This window comes from Oxyura jamaicensis, chromosome 6 (genome assembly GCF_011077185.1).
Source record: "Oxyura jamaicensis isolate SHBP4307 breed ruddy duck chromosome 6, BPBGC_Ojam_1.0, whole genome shotgun sequence".
NCBI classification, from domain to species: Eukaryota; Metazoa; Chordata; class Aves; order Anseriformes; family Anatidae; genus Oxyura; species Oxyura jamaicensis.
This window is the reverse complement of record NC_048898.1, coordinates 18,204,436-18,224,906: the sequence shown is the minus strand read 5'-3', so window position 1 is coordinate 18,224,906 and position 20,471 is coordinate 18,204,436. Positions and strand designations below refer to the sequence as shown.

The 20,471-nt window shown below is 39.6% G+C and overlaps 1 protein-coding gene across 4 annotated transcripts in view; it reads right to left on the bottom strand.

Moving 5' to 3' along the window:
* Positions 1 to 20,471, bottom strand: part of WDFY4 (WDFY family member 4) — a 134,196-nt gene that overhangs the window by 75,629 nt on the left and 38,096 nt on the right. For 3 of the 4 annotated variants that reach the window (XM_035330291.1, XM_035330292.1, XM_035330293.1), the window contains 21 exons: positions 19,853 to 20,060; positions 19,499 to 19,575; positions 18,525 to 18,743; positions 17,973 to 18,157; positions 15,809 to 16,040; positions 13,937 to 14,088; positions 13,293 to 13,404; positions 12,981 to 13,171; positions 11,761 to 11,913; positions 10,784 to 10,857; positions 9,793 to 9,954; positions 7,950 to 8,041; positions 6,832 to 6,931; positions 5,834 to 6,039; positions 5,117 to 5,286; positions 4,412 to 4,537; positions 3,814 to 3,975; positions 3,506 to 3,703; positions 1,874 to 1,991; positions 1,173 to 1,330; positions 493 to 731 (listed from right to left, as the gene is read on the bottom strand). In XM_035330291.1, coding sequence (XP_035186182.1) covers positions 493 to 731; positions 1,173 to 1,330; positions 1,874 to 1,991; positions 3,506 to 3,703; positions 3,814 to 3,975; positions 4,412 to 4,537; positions 5,117 to 5,286; positions 5,834 to 6,039; positions 6,832 to 6,931; positions 7,950 to 8,041; positions 9,793 to 9,954; positions 10,784 to 10,857; positions 11,761 to 11,913; positions 12,981 to 13,171; positions 13,293 to 13,404; positions 13,937 to 14,088; positions 15,809 to 16,040; positions 17,973 to 18,157; positions 18,525 to 18,743; positions 19,499 to 19,575; positions 19,853 to 20,060 — 3,334 coding nt within the window. Of the gene's footprint in view, positions 1 to 492; positions 732 to 1,172; positions 1,331 to 1,873; positions 1,992 to 3,390; positions 3,704 to 3,813; positions 3,976 to 4,411; positions 4,538 to 5,116; positions 5,287 to 5,833; positions 6,040 to 6,831; positions 6,932 to 7,949; positions 8,042 to 9,792; positions 9,955 to 10,783; positions 10,858 to 11,760; positions 11,914 to 12,980; positions 13,172 to 13,292; positions 13,405 to 13,936; positions 14,089 to 15,808; positions 16,041 to 17,972; positions 18,158 to 18,524; positions 18,744 to 19,498; positions 19,576 to 19,852; positions 20,061 to 20,471 lie in introns of those variants that run through there. The other variant, XM_035330294.1, reaches the window with a different exon arrangement.

Here is a 20,471-nt window from a genome sequence, read left to right as displayed (position 1 = left end):
CTGATTGAAGAACTGTACCTTTTCCACTTTCTTGCTAAAATACAATCATTTGTCCCCAGAACAGTGAGCACATGAATAAACTTTCCCTTGAAATTAAATGATAAAATATTACTTTTTTTTTTTTTTTTTTTTTTTGGTAAAATGTACAAGGGAAAACAACGATCTTTCTCCAGGGAACTTTACTCTGTAAATTCAACAGACACCAACTCAGACAAGAAGCTCTGCCCAAGGCAGGCAGCTGCAAAATGGTGCTTTAAATCCCCAGGGCACAGAGAACCAATAGGCCAAAGTCTTGCTAGGATACAGTACATCCAAAATCCTTAGTGTAGGTTTATTCACCTCAATCTCAGCGTCTAGGGACTCTCCAAATTGGAGATTACTTAAATCTTGTGGAAAAAAAAAAAAAAAAAAAGTAAATAAACATTTCTGTACCCACTGCCATAGATTACGGTACACAGAGTTAAGCAGACGTCATAACACAAACATTTGTACCTGCACGAATTCAGCTGGCAAAGGCAGTGCATTAAGCAGACAACAAAATTATTACTTGAGTTGTAAGTTGCAAAAATAATGTCCCACTGTTCCTGCAGAACATTGAGAGTGTTCAGGATATTAAACTTCTCAGGCACTGACTGTTGTGGTCTGGACAGGCAGTAGAGGATGGCTCTGTTTAGACAGCTGTACAGGGTACTGAGGAAAACTTCCTTTTGAGGAACTGTGCTGTCTAAGACCTGTGAAAATACAAAACAGCAGTGTACTTGGCTTGCTCAAAGAACTGTCTTTCCCACAGATTTACTCCTCTCACTTCATTTAAGCTGTTGTAAACTCATTTCAGCAATATTCCCCCTAACTATCTGTTAGGTACAAATTCAATTTTCCTGTAGTTCTGCTGAAGTCCTTTGAGTTGTAGAAAAGTTTAATTTATTCTCATTCAGCGATACATATATAGGCAGCAGACAGTGGTACATGGGAAAGAGCTAACTCTCCCTTCTTTATTCAGCAAAATCTAGCTCTGATTGTCATTTACAGCCATTATCAGCTCATGCAAGAGAACAGAAATAATCAGAATCATTAGATTGCAGACAACTTTTTGAGATTTGTCGAATCACCATCTCAGTGTGAAACAGATAAAATGTTGATAAGAGTTTGAAAAAATCTTTCATGTGACTCACCCCCATAATCTGTTTCGCAGTGAAGAGCAGGATTTGCTTGGGGTCAGCAGCAAACATTCTGCTGCTCAGCTTCTCAATCAGCTTCTGAGCAAAATAAGCAACATTCATCACAGATACAGAGGCAGTTGATTCTGAAGTGCCACGAGGATCACTGCTCCCTGGAGATAATACAAGAGAGTTGATTATCCTGCAACAACTTGAAATGCAGTAAAATAAAATGTAAGATCTGAGAATGCCAGAGTTGAGAAAGAACAAAATCATGTCAATGTATCAGAGGTGGGACATGTCTAAGAAAACTCTAGGTCTAGCAGAAATGTGCTAATTAGATTGGGTATGACTGCTCCATCCTGAGAACAGAACCAATCCCACTAAAATACTATTATAAAGGATTAGTCCAACCAATGACTCAGAAAATAAAGCAACAACAACAAAGTTACCAGGGCTGTTTCGAGAAGCACTTAAAGATAAGCCTAGGTTTCTTTCTTGTTAAGTACTCCCTTTTAATGTTCAGGCTCCGTTTTCAAAAAAAGCTCTAGAAACATTATAAAACTGCAGTAATTTATGTATGTGAATTTATGACAGGAGTAAATGGAAAGGCCAGCCTCATGAACTGAGTGCTACCTATTGTTTCCAGGCTTGTCTAACAATGACAGCTGAATGCTAAATATCAGCTAGCTAATGATCTGAATCTCACCACTCACCTCTTGGTCTTGTTTTCACCTCGCCTTGGGTGATAACATGGAAGACATCCATAGCAGAGAGCAAGACTTTTGTCTGAAAATCTCTCTTCTGCTCACTGGTGGCATCCTCTGGAGAAGCCTGTATAGTCAACATATAAACATTACTAAAGCAAGAAAACAGCCAGAAAATCAAACTCTGAAAATCACACTCAGCCTCTATTTAAAGGTTTTTGATTTCACTGGATCTTTGGTAGTTTATACCTATCGAAGATGGAGATTTGGTAAAAGTTTTGCTCAAGGTAACAAATAGAGATTCCAAAAGAAATTCACTACAACCTGAAATAGTTCAAAATGCCTAACATTTCCTTTAACCCCCTACACATTGCTTTAGGAAAAGAAGGAGAAAAACAGCACAAGAAGAAAGGACAAGAACTCCATCTCACTTCCACACTTCAGCCTTTGTTATGGGCATATGAAAAGCTGATGCAAGGTTAACAGTTATCTTCAGCAGCTAATCCACAGTAACACACGTGCAGACAACTGGTGTACTCCTCTGTGCAAAGGCAACTCAGTAACTCTCATAGAAAGGATGCAGGTAGTCATAGGAGCCACTCTACTTTCAATTGTATCATGATTAAGCCTTGGGAAGTTATTATGTAAGCCTTTAGGAAACTGCTGCTCCACAATGCAATTTAACTCTTAAGATGGCAATTGCAATAAAGATTCTTGTGTTTGTTACTGTTTGTCTTACTAAGTCTGAGCAACTCTTTGCTCAATCAGATAACGACAGGAGAAGGAGGAATGGTTTTAAACTAAGTGGGGAGATTTAAATTGGAGGTTAGGAAGAAATTCTTTATTGGAGGGTGGTAAGGCACTGGAACAGGTTGCCCAGAGAGCTTGTGGATGCCCCATCCCTGGAGGTGTTCAAGATCAGGTTAGACAAGACCCTGACCAACCTGATCTAGTGGGTGGCATTCCTGCCCATGGCAGGACCTTTAAGGGACCTTTAAGGTCCCTTCCAACCCAAGCCATTCTATGATTATATCTGGAACAGCTGAACTATTGACAATTTGTTGATTGACTCTTACTAGTGCTTTGAGTGGTTGGAATTCATAACCTAGGTTCAGTAGTTACAGATTTTATTAATCCATCCTAAAAAGGAGGAAAGAGACAGTTGATTTTGGTTTATTTGGTTACTGAAAATAAATTCTTATCTCAAAAAACAGTACACAGGAATTTTCTATGTGAAATATTCTGTTCTGTCTAGAATTCAAGGGCTGTTCTAATGACATGCAGGCATTACTAGGAAAAGGGAAATTTTTCATGCCTTACTTTAATGTTAAATGTTGCCTGAAAAATGCTTTTGTTGAAGTCTAGGTGTAGCATGAATGCAGAGCAGGCAAAAAAAGAAGTCTCTTCCTTGCAAGAAAAGGTAGGAGGAATTCCATTCTATTAAGTATGTTGTCCAGATTTGCCAGGAAATAATGCATGCTAAGAGCTGTGATCCAGCCTTATCCCGGACTGCTGGAAATGCCTACTGAATACAATTCTTCATCACTGTTAGCCCTTTGCTAGGCTACTAACAGGATATCTCCTGTCCTTCCACCCCCAGAGCAAAGCAGAGCAGCAAAGCCTGAGGACTACAACAGAAACCTCAAGAAGCAGCTCAAGTGGATGTCCTTGTTTGTTTGCTGGGATGTTGAGAAGACTGTCCATCAGGAGGATGCCTATGAAATCCCACACTTGTTTCTTGGCAGGGTGTGGCAGGAGTGGGAGAGAGGAAGAATCAGCACAGCCTTTTCCTTCAGCAATGGCTGGACCTTCAGGGGACAAAAGGCCTTCGGAACCTCCCTGTAGACACAGACAGCCAAGCAAGGAATTTTAATTTATAACCTCCTTTAAGCTGATTTTTCCTCCTGGCAACATATCTGAAGGGCTTGTTCTGACTCTCACAGACATACCTTGGGTGCTCCAGAATGGAAGGCAACCATTGCCAAAGTTTTCAAGAAGTCAGGACAGTGCCACACTGGATCTTGAGTGTAACTGTGATAGATCAAGCACAGAAACTGGATAACATTCCCTGGATAGTTAATCTCCCAGGAGGCTTCTGCATCTGCAATGGGCTGAACACAGACAAATGTGCATCTAGTCAAGGCTGCATTCCACATTCAGATAAGGTCCTATCCAGATGTTCCCTAAGCAGCTAAGCAAACACTGCATGGCCGCAGAGAAGTCAGTAAAGGCATAAGTAGCTAACTCCCAGCTTGCAGACCAGGTTACAGAAAGGTTACATATCCTTATTGCCAAGAATGAGCAGAACAGGTGATGCTGTGGGTAAGACCCATCTCTGTGTTCAGAGTTCTTAAACATGAGCCTATCACACCATCTGCTACGTAACAACCAGGCCAAGAGCTATGCTGGTGCTTTGAAATCCCTGCTCACTTTTAGACTCATTACTGCGTGTGAGGGCAGATGAAAGCTAGAGCTTACAGATGAAGATCACCATGTACATCAGGTAGTACCACTCATGTTGCACTGTCCTTGCTATAAAATGCTTACCTTGTCCACAGTGACTCTAACCATTTCTAACAGTAAAGCAGCTGCCTCTGCACACAATCCAGTTTTAAGGACATTCTCTGTAATGTGGTGTTGCAAGATCCACTGCAACATAGAGTCAAGATCTCCCTACAACAGGAAGAGATACATTTCAAGAAGAGATTGTAATTGTTTATGCTACATCAAGAACAATGCTTGCCCTCCCATGTCAGGAAAAAAAAAAAAAAAAAAAAAAAACAGAACACCACAACATCTTCACCTCCACCTGCTCCTCCCTCTCCTATTAAATGTGTTTCTCCAGAATAACATTAATGGATTGTCCTCTTTGGAAAGATATCTTTGTTACTCCTAGGGGAAAAAAAGCCTTACAGCTTCTCATGGCACCAGGGAAAAATACAAAAATCCACTAATTCTGAGATTTTAATGAGTCCTGACAACATAAAAACAGACAGGAAAACTAATTGGAATTACCTTCTAACATGCATTAGTTAAATGGTACTAAAGACCTACATGAACAAGTTTGCTCAGAACACCAATTTCCTTAAATCAAACTTAATTTACTTCATCTTTTAAGAGTGGATGGCTAATTTTATCTATCCCAAAAAAGTAGGGTTAGATTGCCTGGGAATCCTCTTATAGAAAAGGCCAGAAAATGACAAAGGAATAAAGTAATTGCAGCTTCATGCTTGTCCACTATGTTTTTCTTACCTTGGCTGTTTCAGGTGGTTCACAATGTGGAGTTGCCAGAAAGAGCCTTGCCACCAGCAAGTAGATCTCAGGGATGTGAACATGATCGGTCAGACATTTTTGCAACACAGAAAATCCAAAAATCAAGAAGGGGCCATTGTCAGTTACTGGAGGATGAGTTTTTAAATTATCTGTAAAGGAAAAGAAAATGAAAACATTCTGAGAAAGTCTCTAAAAATGAACAACATATTGGAAGAAGGACCACTGACTCAATTTCATCCTCCTTTGTCTGTGATTCCAGGTCACTCAAGTATTCTTCTAGATTGCAATATCAACACTTCACAAAACTTCAAACAGGAGATTCTCCCAGAATTTTACTCCCTTCTCTTCCCTCTCTCATAACCACAGGTCTAGTTATCAAAATGCAAACTGAACAAATCCTAAAGAAAAAGAAGGGTTCACTGAACAAGCTCACATCTGAACTTCTCACATGCTTACGAGCTAGCTTGATTTTAAGTAAGACAGGAAGACCCATCTCCCTGCAACTTCTAACCAGAGATGCCAACTGTAGCGCAATGAAGCAGCAGTGCTTTCTACCTTTCAGCACAGAAGACCTGAAGTACCAAGACAAGCTTGCCCTAGAAAATAATATTAATTCTTGGTCTACTGAGATTAGTAGGAATTCATCCACTGAGCTTGATTAAGGGATTGTTTCAGGAGCATTAAACCAACACATACCCATTAGAATATTCAACCCTTTAGAGCTGTTTTCAAGCCAGTGCCCAGCCACAATCCCTTCCTTGAATTTGTTTAGCAGTGACCGATTGTGGAGGAAGCCTAGAAGTAGCTTCATCCCTAGCACAACCGTGCTAGAGTGCAGGTAGCTCTGGGTGAACAGCAGAAACCAGTCTGACCCCAGTGCCAAAAATGTCTCTTGTTGTGCCCTGGAAAAGAGAGGGAAATAAAAGAATATGAAAGGAAACATAGGAAAAGACAGTGAGGAGATTTTATTTAAAATTATCTCTAGGTGATTCAGAAGCTCAAGCTTCTCTGGAAAAATTCTGATTAAGGTTTTACCACGACACAGAATCATGAAGATTTAATGACATACACAGCTCAAGCTACTTCATTCTCACTAAATCCAACCTTATATTACAAAAAAAAAAAAAAAAAAAAAAAAAAGCTCATTAATATGGGGTTCCCTCTGAGAGTGTGTATCAATAACTGATAAAAAATACATCATAGACTAGGTCTTTCAACCTAGAACATTCAGAATTCAAGTTTAAATTTTGAAGTCAAAGATACTTTAACAGATGAAAGTGCAGTTACAGCATCCTGCAACATGAACTCTGCCTTTTAGTTACACAAGGTAGAACTATAACTGTGTGCTTATGATTGTGATACAGGGACACGAGTAATCCCAATTTATATTCAATTGATTTTCACTAACAGCTGTGCTTTTTTTCAACCCTTGCAGCTGAAGAAGAAACAGTATCTCCAAGTTCCTTCTTTAAGATCATTTTCTGAAAACACTCAACATTTTTCAAAATGGAGATCACTGTGAATCCCAGATAAATCACTGCCAAGACATAATTCTGAATCTAGTCTGTTCTTACTTACCATTTTATTGACACTCAGATATTATTGTTGTGTTTAGTCATTATCAAACACCATGAAAGAGAAACCCTAGAAGAAAGAGTCACTTACTCCTGCCTTCCTAAATTGTTTCTACTTACTCAGAGGACAGATGAGTTTTGTCTGAGCAGATTACATCTAACAGCATCTTCAGTAACTGGTTTCGAAGCCAGATTGTCTTCCCAGATGTTTGGCTTAAGGCTACAAATATCAGAAAGTAATAAAGAGCAATGAAGAGACAAAACACATGTTCCACTGGTTTGATGAACAACCTTGTTTGCAACAGATTAGCCCAATGGAAGTACTTATAGCAGTGTTATGCAGAGTAAAAGGATGCAAACATCAGCTTTTAGTGTTAAGAATTCCTGCAAAATCAGAAACAACCAGAAATTAAATTGTAAAAGTCCTGTCTTTAGAGCTTCTCAAAACTCATCCAGAATTCATGTTGAATAATAATCCACATCAAGCAATCTCAGTTTAACTAGAGAGGGAAATGCAAACCGGCAATGACATGCATTTCCAAGCTGTGATGTCTGTAGGTACAAACCACAGTTATTAGTGTCTCTTTAATATATTGTTTGGAGGTGCAATAACCAATATAGTCTAAACTGAAAGATCGCAGAAAATGAAAGAGCCAGCTGACTGGAAGCTCCCCCCCACAAAACAGACATAAGCGGATGGATTTTTTTTAGAAGGTGCAGAGCTCCACATAATTATTTACTACAACTACAAGTGCAGCAAAACATTCTTAGAAAATACAGGACGCCAAATGAAAATGTATTACTCTTAACATCATGGTATACTGGTTTTGGAGGCAGTTTTAATGTAATTGGCCTTCATCTCAGTGTGTATTTGTGAAATCCAATGTTGTGCGTAGGTTCTAGACAAAGTAGTTAAAGCACTGCTGGCTAAGCAGAGAGGACAAAAGCGGAACTCCCTTAGAAGGAGGAGGATCATGCTACAGATCAGGCCTTCCTGAATATACATAGCAACTACCACTTCAGTATTCTTCACATCAGGACTTTGTAGCAATGTAAGTTTTCCATACAGTTTCAGGTCACCTCAATGCAGCCTGTCCCTTGCCAGTCATTTGAATTATGTCTCTTCCCACCACTAGAGGCAGAAGCACTACATTTCATTTAGGTTTCATTGTGCCCTGCGGAAGAGGGGATGCACTTAGCCATCCATGAGAACACACACACCAAAGGCAGTTCCTCACCTTCACTGGATGTCTCAGCCACACTTTCCAGGCAGAGCTGATTTTCATCCACAGAAGAGGGTTTCAAAGTGTAAACAAGGAACAAAGCAACCCTTCCAGAGAGAAGGAACCAGTTTTGATCAACAGAATGAAAGACATTCACTTAATTAATTTGAGGTTACATAAATATCTCAACAGTAATTAACAATGACTGTTAACAATGACTGCTTGAAATTCTAGTGGCTGCAGAAATAGGCTTGAAATAGAAATGAAAAAGTTCATAAACTAGGAAGCAAATAAAGAGGATATCAAAAAAAAAAAAAAGAAAGAAAGAAAGAAAGAAAGAAAGAAAGAAAGAAAGAAAGAAAAGAAAAAGATATCTATAAACGTAAGTAACACCTATTCTACTATGGAAGAGTTCTTCTGTTTATCTGTCTTCTAATTTTAAATGTCTTTCACCCTGTAGACAGCAAAACTGAGTTAGGTGCTATTTATACAATGCCAGGGGTGGGAACAGATTCTGAATTTGTAGCATTTAGATATCACTGTCATTATCACTTGGTTTCCAAGCACACAGTGGAAAGCAGAGAAACCTCAGCAGCTACTCAGGGAGGAGGACTGGCAAATGCTTTTCATCTCTAGTTTGCTTTAACACATCACCTGGTCCTACAGATAAATGTGAGATACACACTTAGCACAAGTACATACTTAGCCTCCTGGCCACAAGAAGGGCATTTCTTAAGGAACAGAATACCACTTGTTCTGCAGAACTGGTCCACACAGCAATCTCCAATAGATGTGTCAAAAATCCTGGACCAGTAGAAGCCCCAGCATCTTTCAGTGCTGGTGAGAGCCCGCTATAGTTTATCATGGTTTAGTGGGTGACATTGGTAGTAGGGTGGTGGTTGGACCAGATGGTCTTGAAGGCCTTTTCCAGCGTTAATGTTTCTATTATTCTGTGTTCTCTGGGAGCTGGGAGGATGGTGACACATCTCTATCCACTTACTCAGCACCATTGGGCCTGACAACCAACCAAAATTACCAAGGAATAACCATTCATGGGATTTTAAGAAAAACACTTGTGTACACTCCTCACCGCAAGACCAGTTTGATATACTAAATCCATTACTCATACCTCTGAAAAAAGAAAAGGTTAACCCTTACAGTTGAGGGTAGGAATATGCATACAGACAATTTCACAAAGATGCTGGCTAGCAGTAAGTTCGTGTTACTTTACTCCACAGTAACTACTGGAGATGCTTGTCTCTACATTTCATTTGGTCAAAGACAGAGCTATAAAACAGCTGTCATCTGTGCAGTGCATTTCCCTTGAGCTGAGTGGCTGTGGATAACACTGTGTGGACCTTCCTCAGTACATGGGATATGGGCTGATGCAGCTGGATGGGGGATATAAACTGGAGCATTGTTTGTATTCTGTGTATTGAAACACTCCATGAAATCCTGACTATTGCATGTTTAACTGATACGAATTCAAAAACAAAAAGTATAGTTACTGGGATATAGGCCGAGCCAATGGGATTAGGTACATAGCCATCTAGGACCATGCTGCAGTACTTCAGGGACAGGCTTCAGTGAGAACAAATATTAAATACAGATTGTGCAGTCCCAGTCATAGCATTGGGACTATTTGTGCCATCACTGTGAGGGTTGTCACCCAACCTGTGAGGATCCTCACACACACATATAAGCTTGGACTGAACTCTATTTTGAAGGCATGAAAGTCATTAATTGCCGGGGACTTTGGAGTTGATAGAGATTTGGGGCTCCTAGCAAAGATAAGGTGAGAGAAGCTTGGGAGAACAGGTCATTTGCAAACTGAGAAAAAGCTAGACTTGAATGTTACCTGAGAACATCCCTTGTGTTAAAGTATCCTTGCAACTGGTGGGAGAGAATAGTGCAGGCCACAGTGATCCTGGAGTCGCTGATTTCAGGATCATTGAAGAGGAAAATGAGCTTGGGCACCATTTGCACCTGGTAGGCAACTTCAGCATTCCGACACCCATCTCTGCATAAAAGAACAGGGAATTTTAAAAGCTTTTACTGGAAAGAACAAAACTTGCTGGGTTTCAGCTAAAAGGTTTCTCAAGTTGCACTGATGCATTGCACCTTTGGCTTCTGATGTTGCCTTGGCAACTGATCAAATGCTGTCACACAAATTGAATATGTGTCAGCGATGGAGATCTGAAGAGTTCTTTGTGTGTTTTCCATCCTTTGCATCTGTCCTCTCCCCCGGAACCTGCTGCATTTCAGTGAGTTCAAAGAAAACAACATTATTGACTTTTCAAGGAGTGAGTTGGTAGTAATAAACACTATTCTTGTAAAACGCAGCAAGGGACATCAGACAGCTCTGCAGAGATCTTTCTGGTGCCAAAATGAAGGAATCTAGCAACCTGCTCTATTCAGCCCCTCTGCCTTGCTATATCTCTTCAGATGCATTTAACTCCAGTAGAACAAGAATGTTATTGTAAAACAAACAAACAAACAAACAAAAAAAAAAAAACTTACTTGGTTTTATTCTGGCTTTAAACAAACAAACAGAGAAACTTAATTCCATGCTCTATTCAAACACTCAGATTTCTCTCCCCAACATACATTTTAACTTTCTTCGTACATCAGAGGTTCCATGTGAACCAGGTCACCAAATAGCTTTTCCTAATCTGGTCCCATAGTCATTTCAGAGGCTGATCAAATCACTAACTCCAGCCTTGAAATTTAAGAATAGTACAGAAGAATCATTCACTCCTGGGGTCCACTGATTACAACTAGGATTGTGCCCTCCACATACACCTCACAGTCACAGCCACATGCTTCTGATTTAGATGCTAGCTGCATACCTGGAGGACTGCAAGATCTCTGCAAGATGTGAAAAAAGAACAAGGTCAAGGTTCTCTGGTGCTTTCATCCAAAGCTGAAAGACAAAGGAAAGCAGAAATTTTACTGCTCTGGTGAGCTGAGGGGACAGTAACTTGTGGCAGAGAATGAGTAGCAAATAGTTCAGATGGAATAACATCATAAACTGTCATAGTCACATCTGAATGACAATCTACAGAATTATAGGTTTTATGTAAATGCAAGAGAAATTATACTGCAGAAGTGCACTGTAAAGAAAACTTCAAATAATATTCCCAATCTTGTATTGATGGTTTCTGCAGTTTTGGAAAGGGGAACACAACAGAACAGCAAGTATATTTTTGGAGGCAAAGAAAGAAGGAAAGGATGCCTAAGTATATCCACTTGCCGGGCTCACAATTCATTTATAGGAGAGCAGGAACATCACCGCGCTCCTCTGGGTATAGAGATAAAACCAGGCCACATTTGAAGAAAGTTCTCACATATCCCCAGGTAAGGGAGATTTTATTCCAGACCCAATAAATCCCAGCCACTTTGTGCCATATAGATATTGCTTGGAGGGAGAAACAAGAAAGGTGGAGGGGAACAGTGTCTGATCCCACTGCAGGGATACGACAGATAAGGAGAAGCTCAGAGCCACAGACTACTTCTCACCAAGGCAAGCTATCTCCAGTCAGCCACTGGGAAATCCCTGCCTGTGTGAAGAATTTCTGCTCCTGAGGTAACCCTGTGAGGAGCAGGCCCTCAGGCTCTGTAGAAACACTTCAGAACCTGGACCAGGGCACACAGAGCCACAGTGCCAGAGCAGCAGCCATTCCAGGAGCCTGCACCTCACCATGTGAGCGAGTTATGCAGCAGAATATCACACTCCACTCCATCCCAAATATTGGAATCAGGAGGTGTTAAGAACAAGCCTCATACTATAAAGGCATCTTTAATACAGTCAAACGCACAGTTTTACCTCAAAGTTGCAGAAAATATACTGGAATGCACTGTAATTCTTGATGACTGAAGACTCAAAACCAAGTTCAGCTGTGCCCACTAGGGAGAACATTAACTGTAAAATTCTGTTGTTTAACAGCTGTGTTTTCCTCTTCAATAGGTATGCTAGCAACTGGAAAAAAAAAAAAAAAAAAAAAAAAAAAGACAAGTATTTTCTGAGTATAAATCTGTACTGTTTTTAAATGTGTCCAGAGAAGGGCTACAAAGCTGGTGAAGGGCCTGGAACACAAGTCTTATGAAGAGCAGCTGAGGGAACTAGGATTGTTTAGTCTGGAGAAGAGGAGGCTCAGTAAGTATTTGGGCAAGTAGTACTTAAGATAAATATATTCATAGGAATCAGGATCAATCTATGAACTATTATGAGCAATTCACAAATTGGAAAATGGAAACTTTATAATTAATCATTAATGAAGCTCTAATGTTAACAGTCTCTGTTCCATATGACTCTGCTTAGCCTACACAGCATAAATAAAGTAAATGATAATGAACTGAAACTTCACACTTCAGCCTTAACCCAGCCAGTATTATACATATAGTGCTTTAACTTGCCCTGGTTCTATCGAAGCCCTGAGACAACCAAAGTCTTTAGTCTGCACAGCTTTCAGGTTTGAAAGATGAATTTAGGACAGACCTAATCAATCTCGTTTGAAATGCAGACAGCACTTATTTATCTCAGCACAATTCCTAATACACAGTGAAGACGGAGCCATAGGAATTCACTGTCAGACTTACACTATGCAGTCTGTAAAGACTGTAAAATCTTAGGCTGGATGAGCCAAAGGGAAGAAGCAGACCTGCCTGAGAAATGGTCTCTTGTGGGAGGGATAAAGTGTGGTGGCAAAAGGTGAACTCACAGATCTGCTGCACTGACTTTACCAACAATAGTCTTCTTAGCATTAGGAGCATGACACCTTCCATTATTAGATCACATCTGACAAAGATACATCTGTCCTCACCTTCTCATCAGCAGACGCATTGTTATAGAGATTTCCAGAAATTGTAAGCATAGGATTTAGAACACTATTCCATATTCCCCTTTCAACGATCCCATAACTTACACAGTTCCAATCATATGGGCTGATAGCCAGGATATTCTTGGTTCGTTGCCATTAACAGGTTTTAGGATAAGGTCCCCCTAAAGGAAAGACGATACCCAGAATGAAAAAAAAGGGTACCTACCTGGTATCCACCCATATGCCTCATCAATTTTTCACTCATTGGGCTACTGTTCAGGATGGAGTTCAGGACTTTGACAGCTGCATACATTGTGTGATCATCACGGGCCATGGCAATGAGACCCAGGAGAATGGAAGGGCCTCCAATGAAGTTCAGGCTAGTAGCTGCTGGAGAGGACTTGAACACTCTTACCCCTAGGAAATTGCAATATTATTCTGTCAAGAAGTTATACAGACTACATCTGTTATAATACAGAGATAGGTCCAACTCTTTAAATAAAAGAATACACAAAGCATTAAAGCATCGTGCATTTACCATATTGGCCCACAGCAACTGATCCAATAGTCCGCGAGGAGCCTGAGAGGTGTCCAGCAATATTTTTAGCCAGGAATATTGGAGTTGAACTGTCCCGAGAATTAATCCCAATCTAAAACAGATCAAAGATATTCTAAGAAAAACTGTGGAAATAATGGGAAGACAAAAAGCAACAAGCAGAGGCTCTAATTCTTTTTTACTTTTAGAATATGAAAAAAAGTGCTCTGCATATGAAAATCAATATTTTTCTTCCAAGTTGATTGTTCAGATGAACATCAACCACCTAAAATATCCCACAATTAATCACTTTGTCATGTCAAAAGTAGTCCTGGCACAGGCAAGAAAGCAATGATAGCACCTGAAAGGTCATTGTGAAGGCTTTAAGGAAATCAGTTATCCTTAGACTTCAAAACTATGGCATCTGTTGCTGTTTCAAAAAAGGCTTTCAGCATTGTGTTCACACTATCCAATCTATTTCTCTCTACAGATGAAAACTAAAACCAGGAATAGAGTTAAGGAATGGGAAGAGAAGCTCAAAAAAAATCACTGAAGGCATGAAAATAAGAAAGTCACAGACTGTGCTGAGGGAAACCAATGAGAAACAAGAGAAATTATGTTAAAGACAAATGAGGAGAATGTGTGACCTCTTTGGCAACCAGCCGGCCATCCACTTCATTGTAGGAGCTCTTTATATCTTGAATTGTAGTGAAAGATGAGCACATAGCATTGATTCCAAAACAAATCTTCTCTTCTGCCACCAGCAGTGTAGGATTATGCTCACTGTACTGGTCCTCACCTAAAATGAGAGACTATAAACCTCTGAAGGAACTTCGCAAACTCAGCATGTAAGATTGAAGAGAAGCAGCTGAAAAATAACTGGAGGAATTAACTAGTATCAGAAAAATCCCTGACTCTGCAACCCAGCCCATGGCAGCTTGCCAGCACAAGCACCAGAAGATGTGTTTGGCTTGTCTCTTTTCATGTCTGCTTTGTGTAGATCCTACATGCTCTCCCAGTATCTCTTGAAGCTCAGAAGTCCAGAACAAAACTTTCTCTGTCCACACAATGCAAACAATCTGGACAGAGAAAACATTTCAGAGGCCTTCCATGTTACTGTGAACTTTCTCAGGGGTACTAGGATCTAGGATTCATGTCAAAGAAAAAAGGAGAGAAGAAAAAGTTCAAAGCTGCTAACTGATAACATGTGGGAAGTTTCTAAAAAGTACCAAGTTCAGCAGCTTAACAATTGTATGAAATTGTCACATGCTTTTCTTTAAAAAAATTTATTCCTGCCTGCACTTCAAAAAATAACGCGTGCCTTGTACACAAATACAAATCTTGTATTTGGTAATTTCATAAAATTGAAAAGCAGTTGATCTATGAAACCATTTACTAGTGCTTGAGACAGCCCTTAAAGGCAAACAATTATCATGGTATTTTTTTTTTTTTTTTTATTTTGCCAAAACTCTTTTAATTCGGAATTTCCATTTGAAAAGTTTCTTCAGGTGTTTTGATGGAATACGGAGACACTAGCTACTGCCTCATTTCTCCCTCTCTCCCTCACAGGGGGGGCAGAGAGAAGGATCATTTCACAAAGATCCGATTATATAGTGACTTGTGACTTCCCTGCACCAGGGCATTGCTAGAATGAGATGGCCACAATCCATGTTTAGTACTGCAGTAATCCAGGAAGACCAGCATGCAGAGAACAAGTACCACACACTTCATGAATACTCAGCACTTCAAAAATCAAACCCATCTGACTTCTATCAGGATTTAAATTATTTTAGGGATATATTTTTGATATATTTTTTCTTTCAACCCCACCCCCCCAGATACCTGACTTAGAATTTTTTAATTTTTTTTCTGTACAGATGTCATCCTGAAGAAGGACTTTCGCAGTCTTTTCACTTTGTTTTAGGCTAGAGCTTCACCAGGTGAGATTATTCCATTCTTGTCAAACAGATAATTCCGTTTCACCCCTGATTTCTAGTCCAGAGTTGAATACACTACTTGTTGAACAAACAGTAATCAATAAGTGGAATGTTTTGTCTGCCTGTTTAATAATTGAAGCTAACAATTTGCTTTAGTTAAAAAGCCTCTTCATTAAACAGAATGTAACTTATTCCTCTCTCTCTCCCCTCCTTGACTCTGCAGGCATTTGCAAGGAAAGCAGATGCTTCTTTTTCTGCCCTCTCTCAGAATGTCTCAGTTACAAAGCTGCCTTTTTAATAATGGTCCAACAGAAATTGCAATTTTGCATCTCAAGATGTTATCCCTTTTTATTCTCCAGCTTTAGAAATCACGGTTAAACTTCTTGACTCTTTCCCATTTACCGTGTGTTACAAGACCCTTATGGTATCTTCCTACAATCTTGTACAACACCTATTAACACAGAGTTCCAGACTTCTAGGGAGAGCTTCAGGCATAGCTGTAATTCTAACATCAGATTATAAAAAAATCAAAAGAACATTGCCCTGAAAAACAAATAATGCCAGAAAAGAATTATTGCATACCTTGAAGTTGTACTGATTGGAAATTGCTGCAATATCGTGGGCCAAGCTTATTAATAACCTCCATGGTTTCCACGGAAATGGCTTCTTCAAACAAGTATGTGGGGCCGAGGCGCCACGTCAAGGAGGACTTCTGTTTCCAAATTCGAGGAGTAGCTATGTACCCATACACATCAATAAAGGAGGAGGGTTCCATGGAAATATAACTACCTGGTAAGGGCTGGAGATAACGCATCTGCAGCAGAGGAAGAATTCACTGACAGAATTCAATACACTCAAGGTTCCTTAAGGTCTTTTTCCCTAGAAGGTACTGCCTGCCTCCTCTTCCCTCCAAGAAGCCTGTAGTTAGCTGTAACATGATTATTACCATCTACTGTTTAGAATTTGGACTTTCAGAAGTATAACAAACATAAGCATTCTGGAAAGGTCAAAGCTACTTCTTTTGTTTAAAGATCAGAGTCAAAATCATTTCCAGTGTTGACAACAAAAAACCTTAACTTGACCCTGGACTTATTTTTCCTGTTCTTAACTAAGTAACTCAGACTGACTTTCAACACAGGAAGCCAAGTTACAAATTGCACCTTGTATTAGCCACTCAGAGAATAAATGATTTTTGAAGAGCATAGAGTGTCCAAGTGTTTCAATTTGCTTCAGTGAAAGCTAAGTAGTCTAGGAAATAGGACCATTTATTGTTTGTATCAAAATAAGGATTCAGTCTCCTCAACTGAGCCTATTATTTTGTTTAATGCAAACAGCCCTTGTAGGAAGTAAAACTACATAGAAGCTCAGTGCTTAGCCCAGTCTTTAACAACTTGCTGTTAGGATGAGAGGCTCCTAGCATTTGCCATTCTCTCATAACTGAGATGTAGGAGACAGGGCTGGTCAGTATTAGGAGGCAGGACTTGATACTGGAGTGAACAAATATTAGCTCTGCTACAACATAGTACACTCACCCACCCACTAGCCTTGTCAACTCAGAAGTAGCTTTTCATATTTTTAACAACCTTTGTGTAATTCTGATTTCCTACACGATCTTTTCTTCGCTGTAGATGTTAAGAAGGCATGAATCATGTCAGAGACCCCAGCACAGGGACCATCTTTTATTTACTAAATGCATTTTTTATTTATTTATTATGAGCTGTTTCTCTTTATGTTAAACACATTTGCTGTGAATTCTTTAATCAATCGCAATGCTTAGGCCTAGTTTTATTGATGACTTTCAGTCTCATTTGAAGGAAGGCAAATTAAATTAAATTTTCATTCTTGAAATGGATATAGGTCCCAAAAGGCATTAAGAAGACAGATCATTTTTCTCAAGTATGGGAAAGAGAATATTTGGAATTAAACAGGTTGCTTTTACAAGGCAAGTATAAAACACACAAGTGAGCTTTGCATATGTCGAGACAGGCCTGAAATATGGGAACTGGAAGGAAGAGACCAAGGTTACAAGCTGCAATTAATAAAAGGTATCTATTTAAAAACAAAACAAAAGAGCAACCCACACCAACTAGAGCTGCAAAAAAAACAGGCTACATTTTTAATGCTGCCAGGCTCCAGCATTCAAAATCCGTAAATCAAATCTCGGTAATTATTTGAGATTAGCTTCAAAACCAGAAGCATGATGACAACATAAACTAAGGGTTCTTCTCATTTGTCCTTTAGATTCTAAACCCTTCAGGTGCATTTTGTATTTTTTTTCTCATTATGTCTTGTGCAACCACAGAAATCTTTAATTCACCATTTTTCTATGTGATAACTGTGATTCTACTTCTATGTAGAAAGAAGATAGCAACTGCATTTCATGAACATAACCCTTAGTCACCTGTAAACTAGATAAACACCACTCTCAAACAGAGTATAACTGGGCAATTTTGAGTGGTTATCTCCTTATTGGTGGGTGAGAGAGAACAAAGAAAAAATAATAATTCAAACCATCAGTATACACTGATATACTTCTGAATACAAATATTTCCTCATTTGTCTGTATTTCTGCTTCCACTCAAGCACAGTGCAGAGTGATACTTCTTTAGTAAGCAAATCACCATGCTTTGAGTCTATTGTGATTACACTGAGAAGACACGGTATGTGTACAGTGATTCCAAAGTGAAAAGCAATGATAGGCAAACACTCAGCTGTCAGACACATATTCTGTGTCGAGAGTCCTTACCTTTGTAGAGCCAAGCATCTGACCATTTATATATGCTGACACAATGCAGCTCTTCTTTGCTTCCTTAGCAACTGTTACTGTGAGGTGATGCCACTGGCCAGTGACCAGCAGCTTGCCACAGCCAAGCTGGACTTGCCCTGGAAATAGGGAGGGATTTAGGACCTCACCCTCAGGTTCCATGATATCTGTAACAACAGAAACAGGGGACAGTCAACAGTACTTATTGCCACACAGAACAGGCAGGAACTAGCTGTTTCCTCAAGTCCAATCCCCATGGCTTTGCACAACCATATACTTGATGTTCAAAAGTTTTCCTAGAATGTCTAGGAGTTTTATCATATATTGCAGACTACAAGATAGTTCTCAATGCCTACAGCAAACTTAACACTGAAATACGATCACAAAAAACAAATGCAAAAGGCATTCAAAAGAAAACCAAAGAGACAGAAAGTGTCATTAATGTTCTAGGTATCTATAAAAAGAGAAAACTTAATGAAAAAATCCAGATAATCACAGGACGCAAAACTGCAGCTTGATTGAGAAAAGCCTCACCAAGTGGCTGGAATTCCACTTCCTCTGTGGAAATGACCAGGGAATGGTCCTGAGGGGAGAAGCTTATTGAAAAACAAACAAATTCTTGCTCTGTTCTTGCCATGTGCCTTACAACAGTGAGGAAACGGACTGGGTGACTGTTGTGCATTACACCAAACTTGCTAACCAGAAACCAGCAGGAGAGAGTCAGACCACTGGAAGGAGGGAACATTCTGGTGCCTGTAGATGGGAAACAAAAGGCAATTAGGAAAGTGGTTTCTCTATGCAGATATTAGCAAACTGCTTGCTGCTTTATTTGTAGCCCAAATCATGTAAGAACCAACATTAGAATCGGAGGTTTAATTTCTCATTGTTTTTATAGATTTTACTGCCATCTTCAATGTTATAGAGACTGCATATGCAAGTGTGCGTGCACATATAAGTGACCTAAAACTGACTGATGAGAAATGATTGCTAGATCTCTGTTTCACAGAGCTCATCACTTGTGTAGCACTGAGCTAGAAACAAGTTTTATGGAATCCACAAAATTGAGGAAGCAAGAGGTACAGTATGAATAACCATTTTCCAGTACACCAAATAGAGGATTTTCATCTGTAGGAGAATCCCATTTAACATTAAGTGACACAGTTTCTATTCCTTCCATGGGAGACTACCCTAAAATCTGGTGGTTCTTACTTGTTAAGACTGTTTTCTTAGCGCTTTGCGTTTCTAATGTTAATGTATCACACTATTAAGTGGCACCTGATGCTGCATTTTAGTAAAACTATTTGTACAGCTCAGAGCTGGACTGGGACACAGACAGAAGCGTATTGAAGTACACACAGTTTAGTTGCTGCCATTTCATACAAACAAACACCTTTAACTGGCCTGAAAAAAACAAACAAACACACACACACAAAATAAAATACAACAAAATAAACAAACAAAAAAAACAGTACATTCAGAAAGCTGTAGGTTAGTCAGAAAGTTCTTACCCATGCCAATTCCACCTGAGATAGATTGCTCTGCTCCTGGGCCCATGACAGTGGCCAAAGTAGGTAGGTACAAACACCTACAAAAGCAAGGAAGTACCCATTCATCAGAAACTTAAATCCATCCCTGAATGTCACCAGTGACTTAATACTGAAGAGTCAAGGTAGCAAGGAAAAGTCTATGCTATCAGCAATAAGGCAATGTCTCTAGGCCAGAAAAGCTGGCAACATTGCTTCAAGGAAGGCAGCTATAGGGCACAAGGAAGAACTAAGATGAGAGATATAACTAGCTATGTCCAGAATAAGAGCTTGAGAAGACTGCAGAGCAACTAATGAAGAAAGCAACAGTAGTAATACCCATATCCTTCCATGGACATGTCAAATTCCACAAATGATGGAGCCAAAGAAGTGCTGCAGAGCTGGAAGTTTCGTGGTGATGTCATGGAGATGAGACTCATTGCAGTCTGGAGTGCCAATGCAGACCCCTTAGACAGCCAAGGGGAGGTATTGAGAGGCTCAACTGTCTGAAGAGCAGTTTTATTGTCCACTGTGATCCCCTTTGAACCTATAAGATCAACACAGTGCAAACACAGATCAGTGTCTGCACTACTTTTTTAAAAAAAAATCACAGGCTTTGTCTGTATTCAATTCATTACTGCTAAGATCTAGTGTTGCGTGAGGCATTGGCTCTTCAACTAATACATCCTCAGTAACCTGCAGAAATCCTCAGCAATACACGAAAATATTGCACTGAAAGAATCTCAGAATAGTAGGCTAGCAAGAGAGATTAGTTTACAGAAGAGATAGCCATATTTTCTCTCCTCTTCAGGCAGCTCCAAACTTCACTTCTAGTAAAAGATGTTCTTAAGTCCCTGGTTCTGTTTTTCTCATACAAAGACTATTCAATAGTGCCATAAAGTAATAGTTACTACCAACACATGTGAAGAGATCTGAAGAATGACTGCAAAGAATTTAA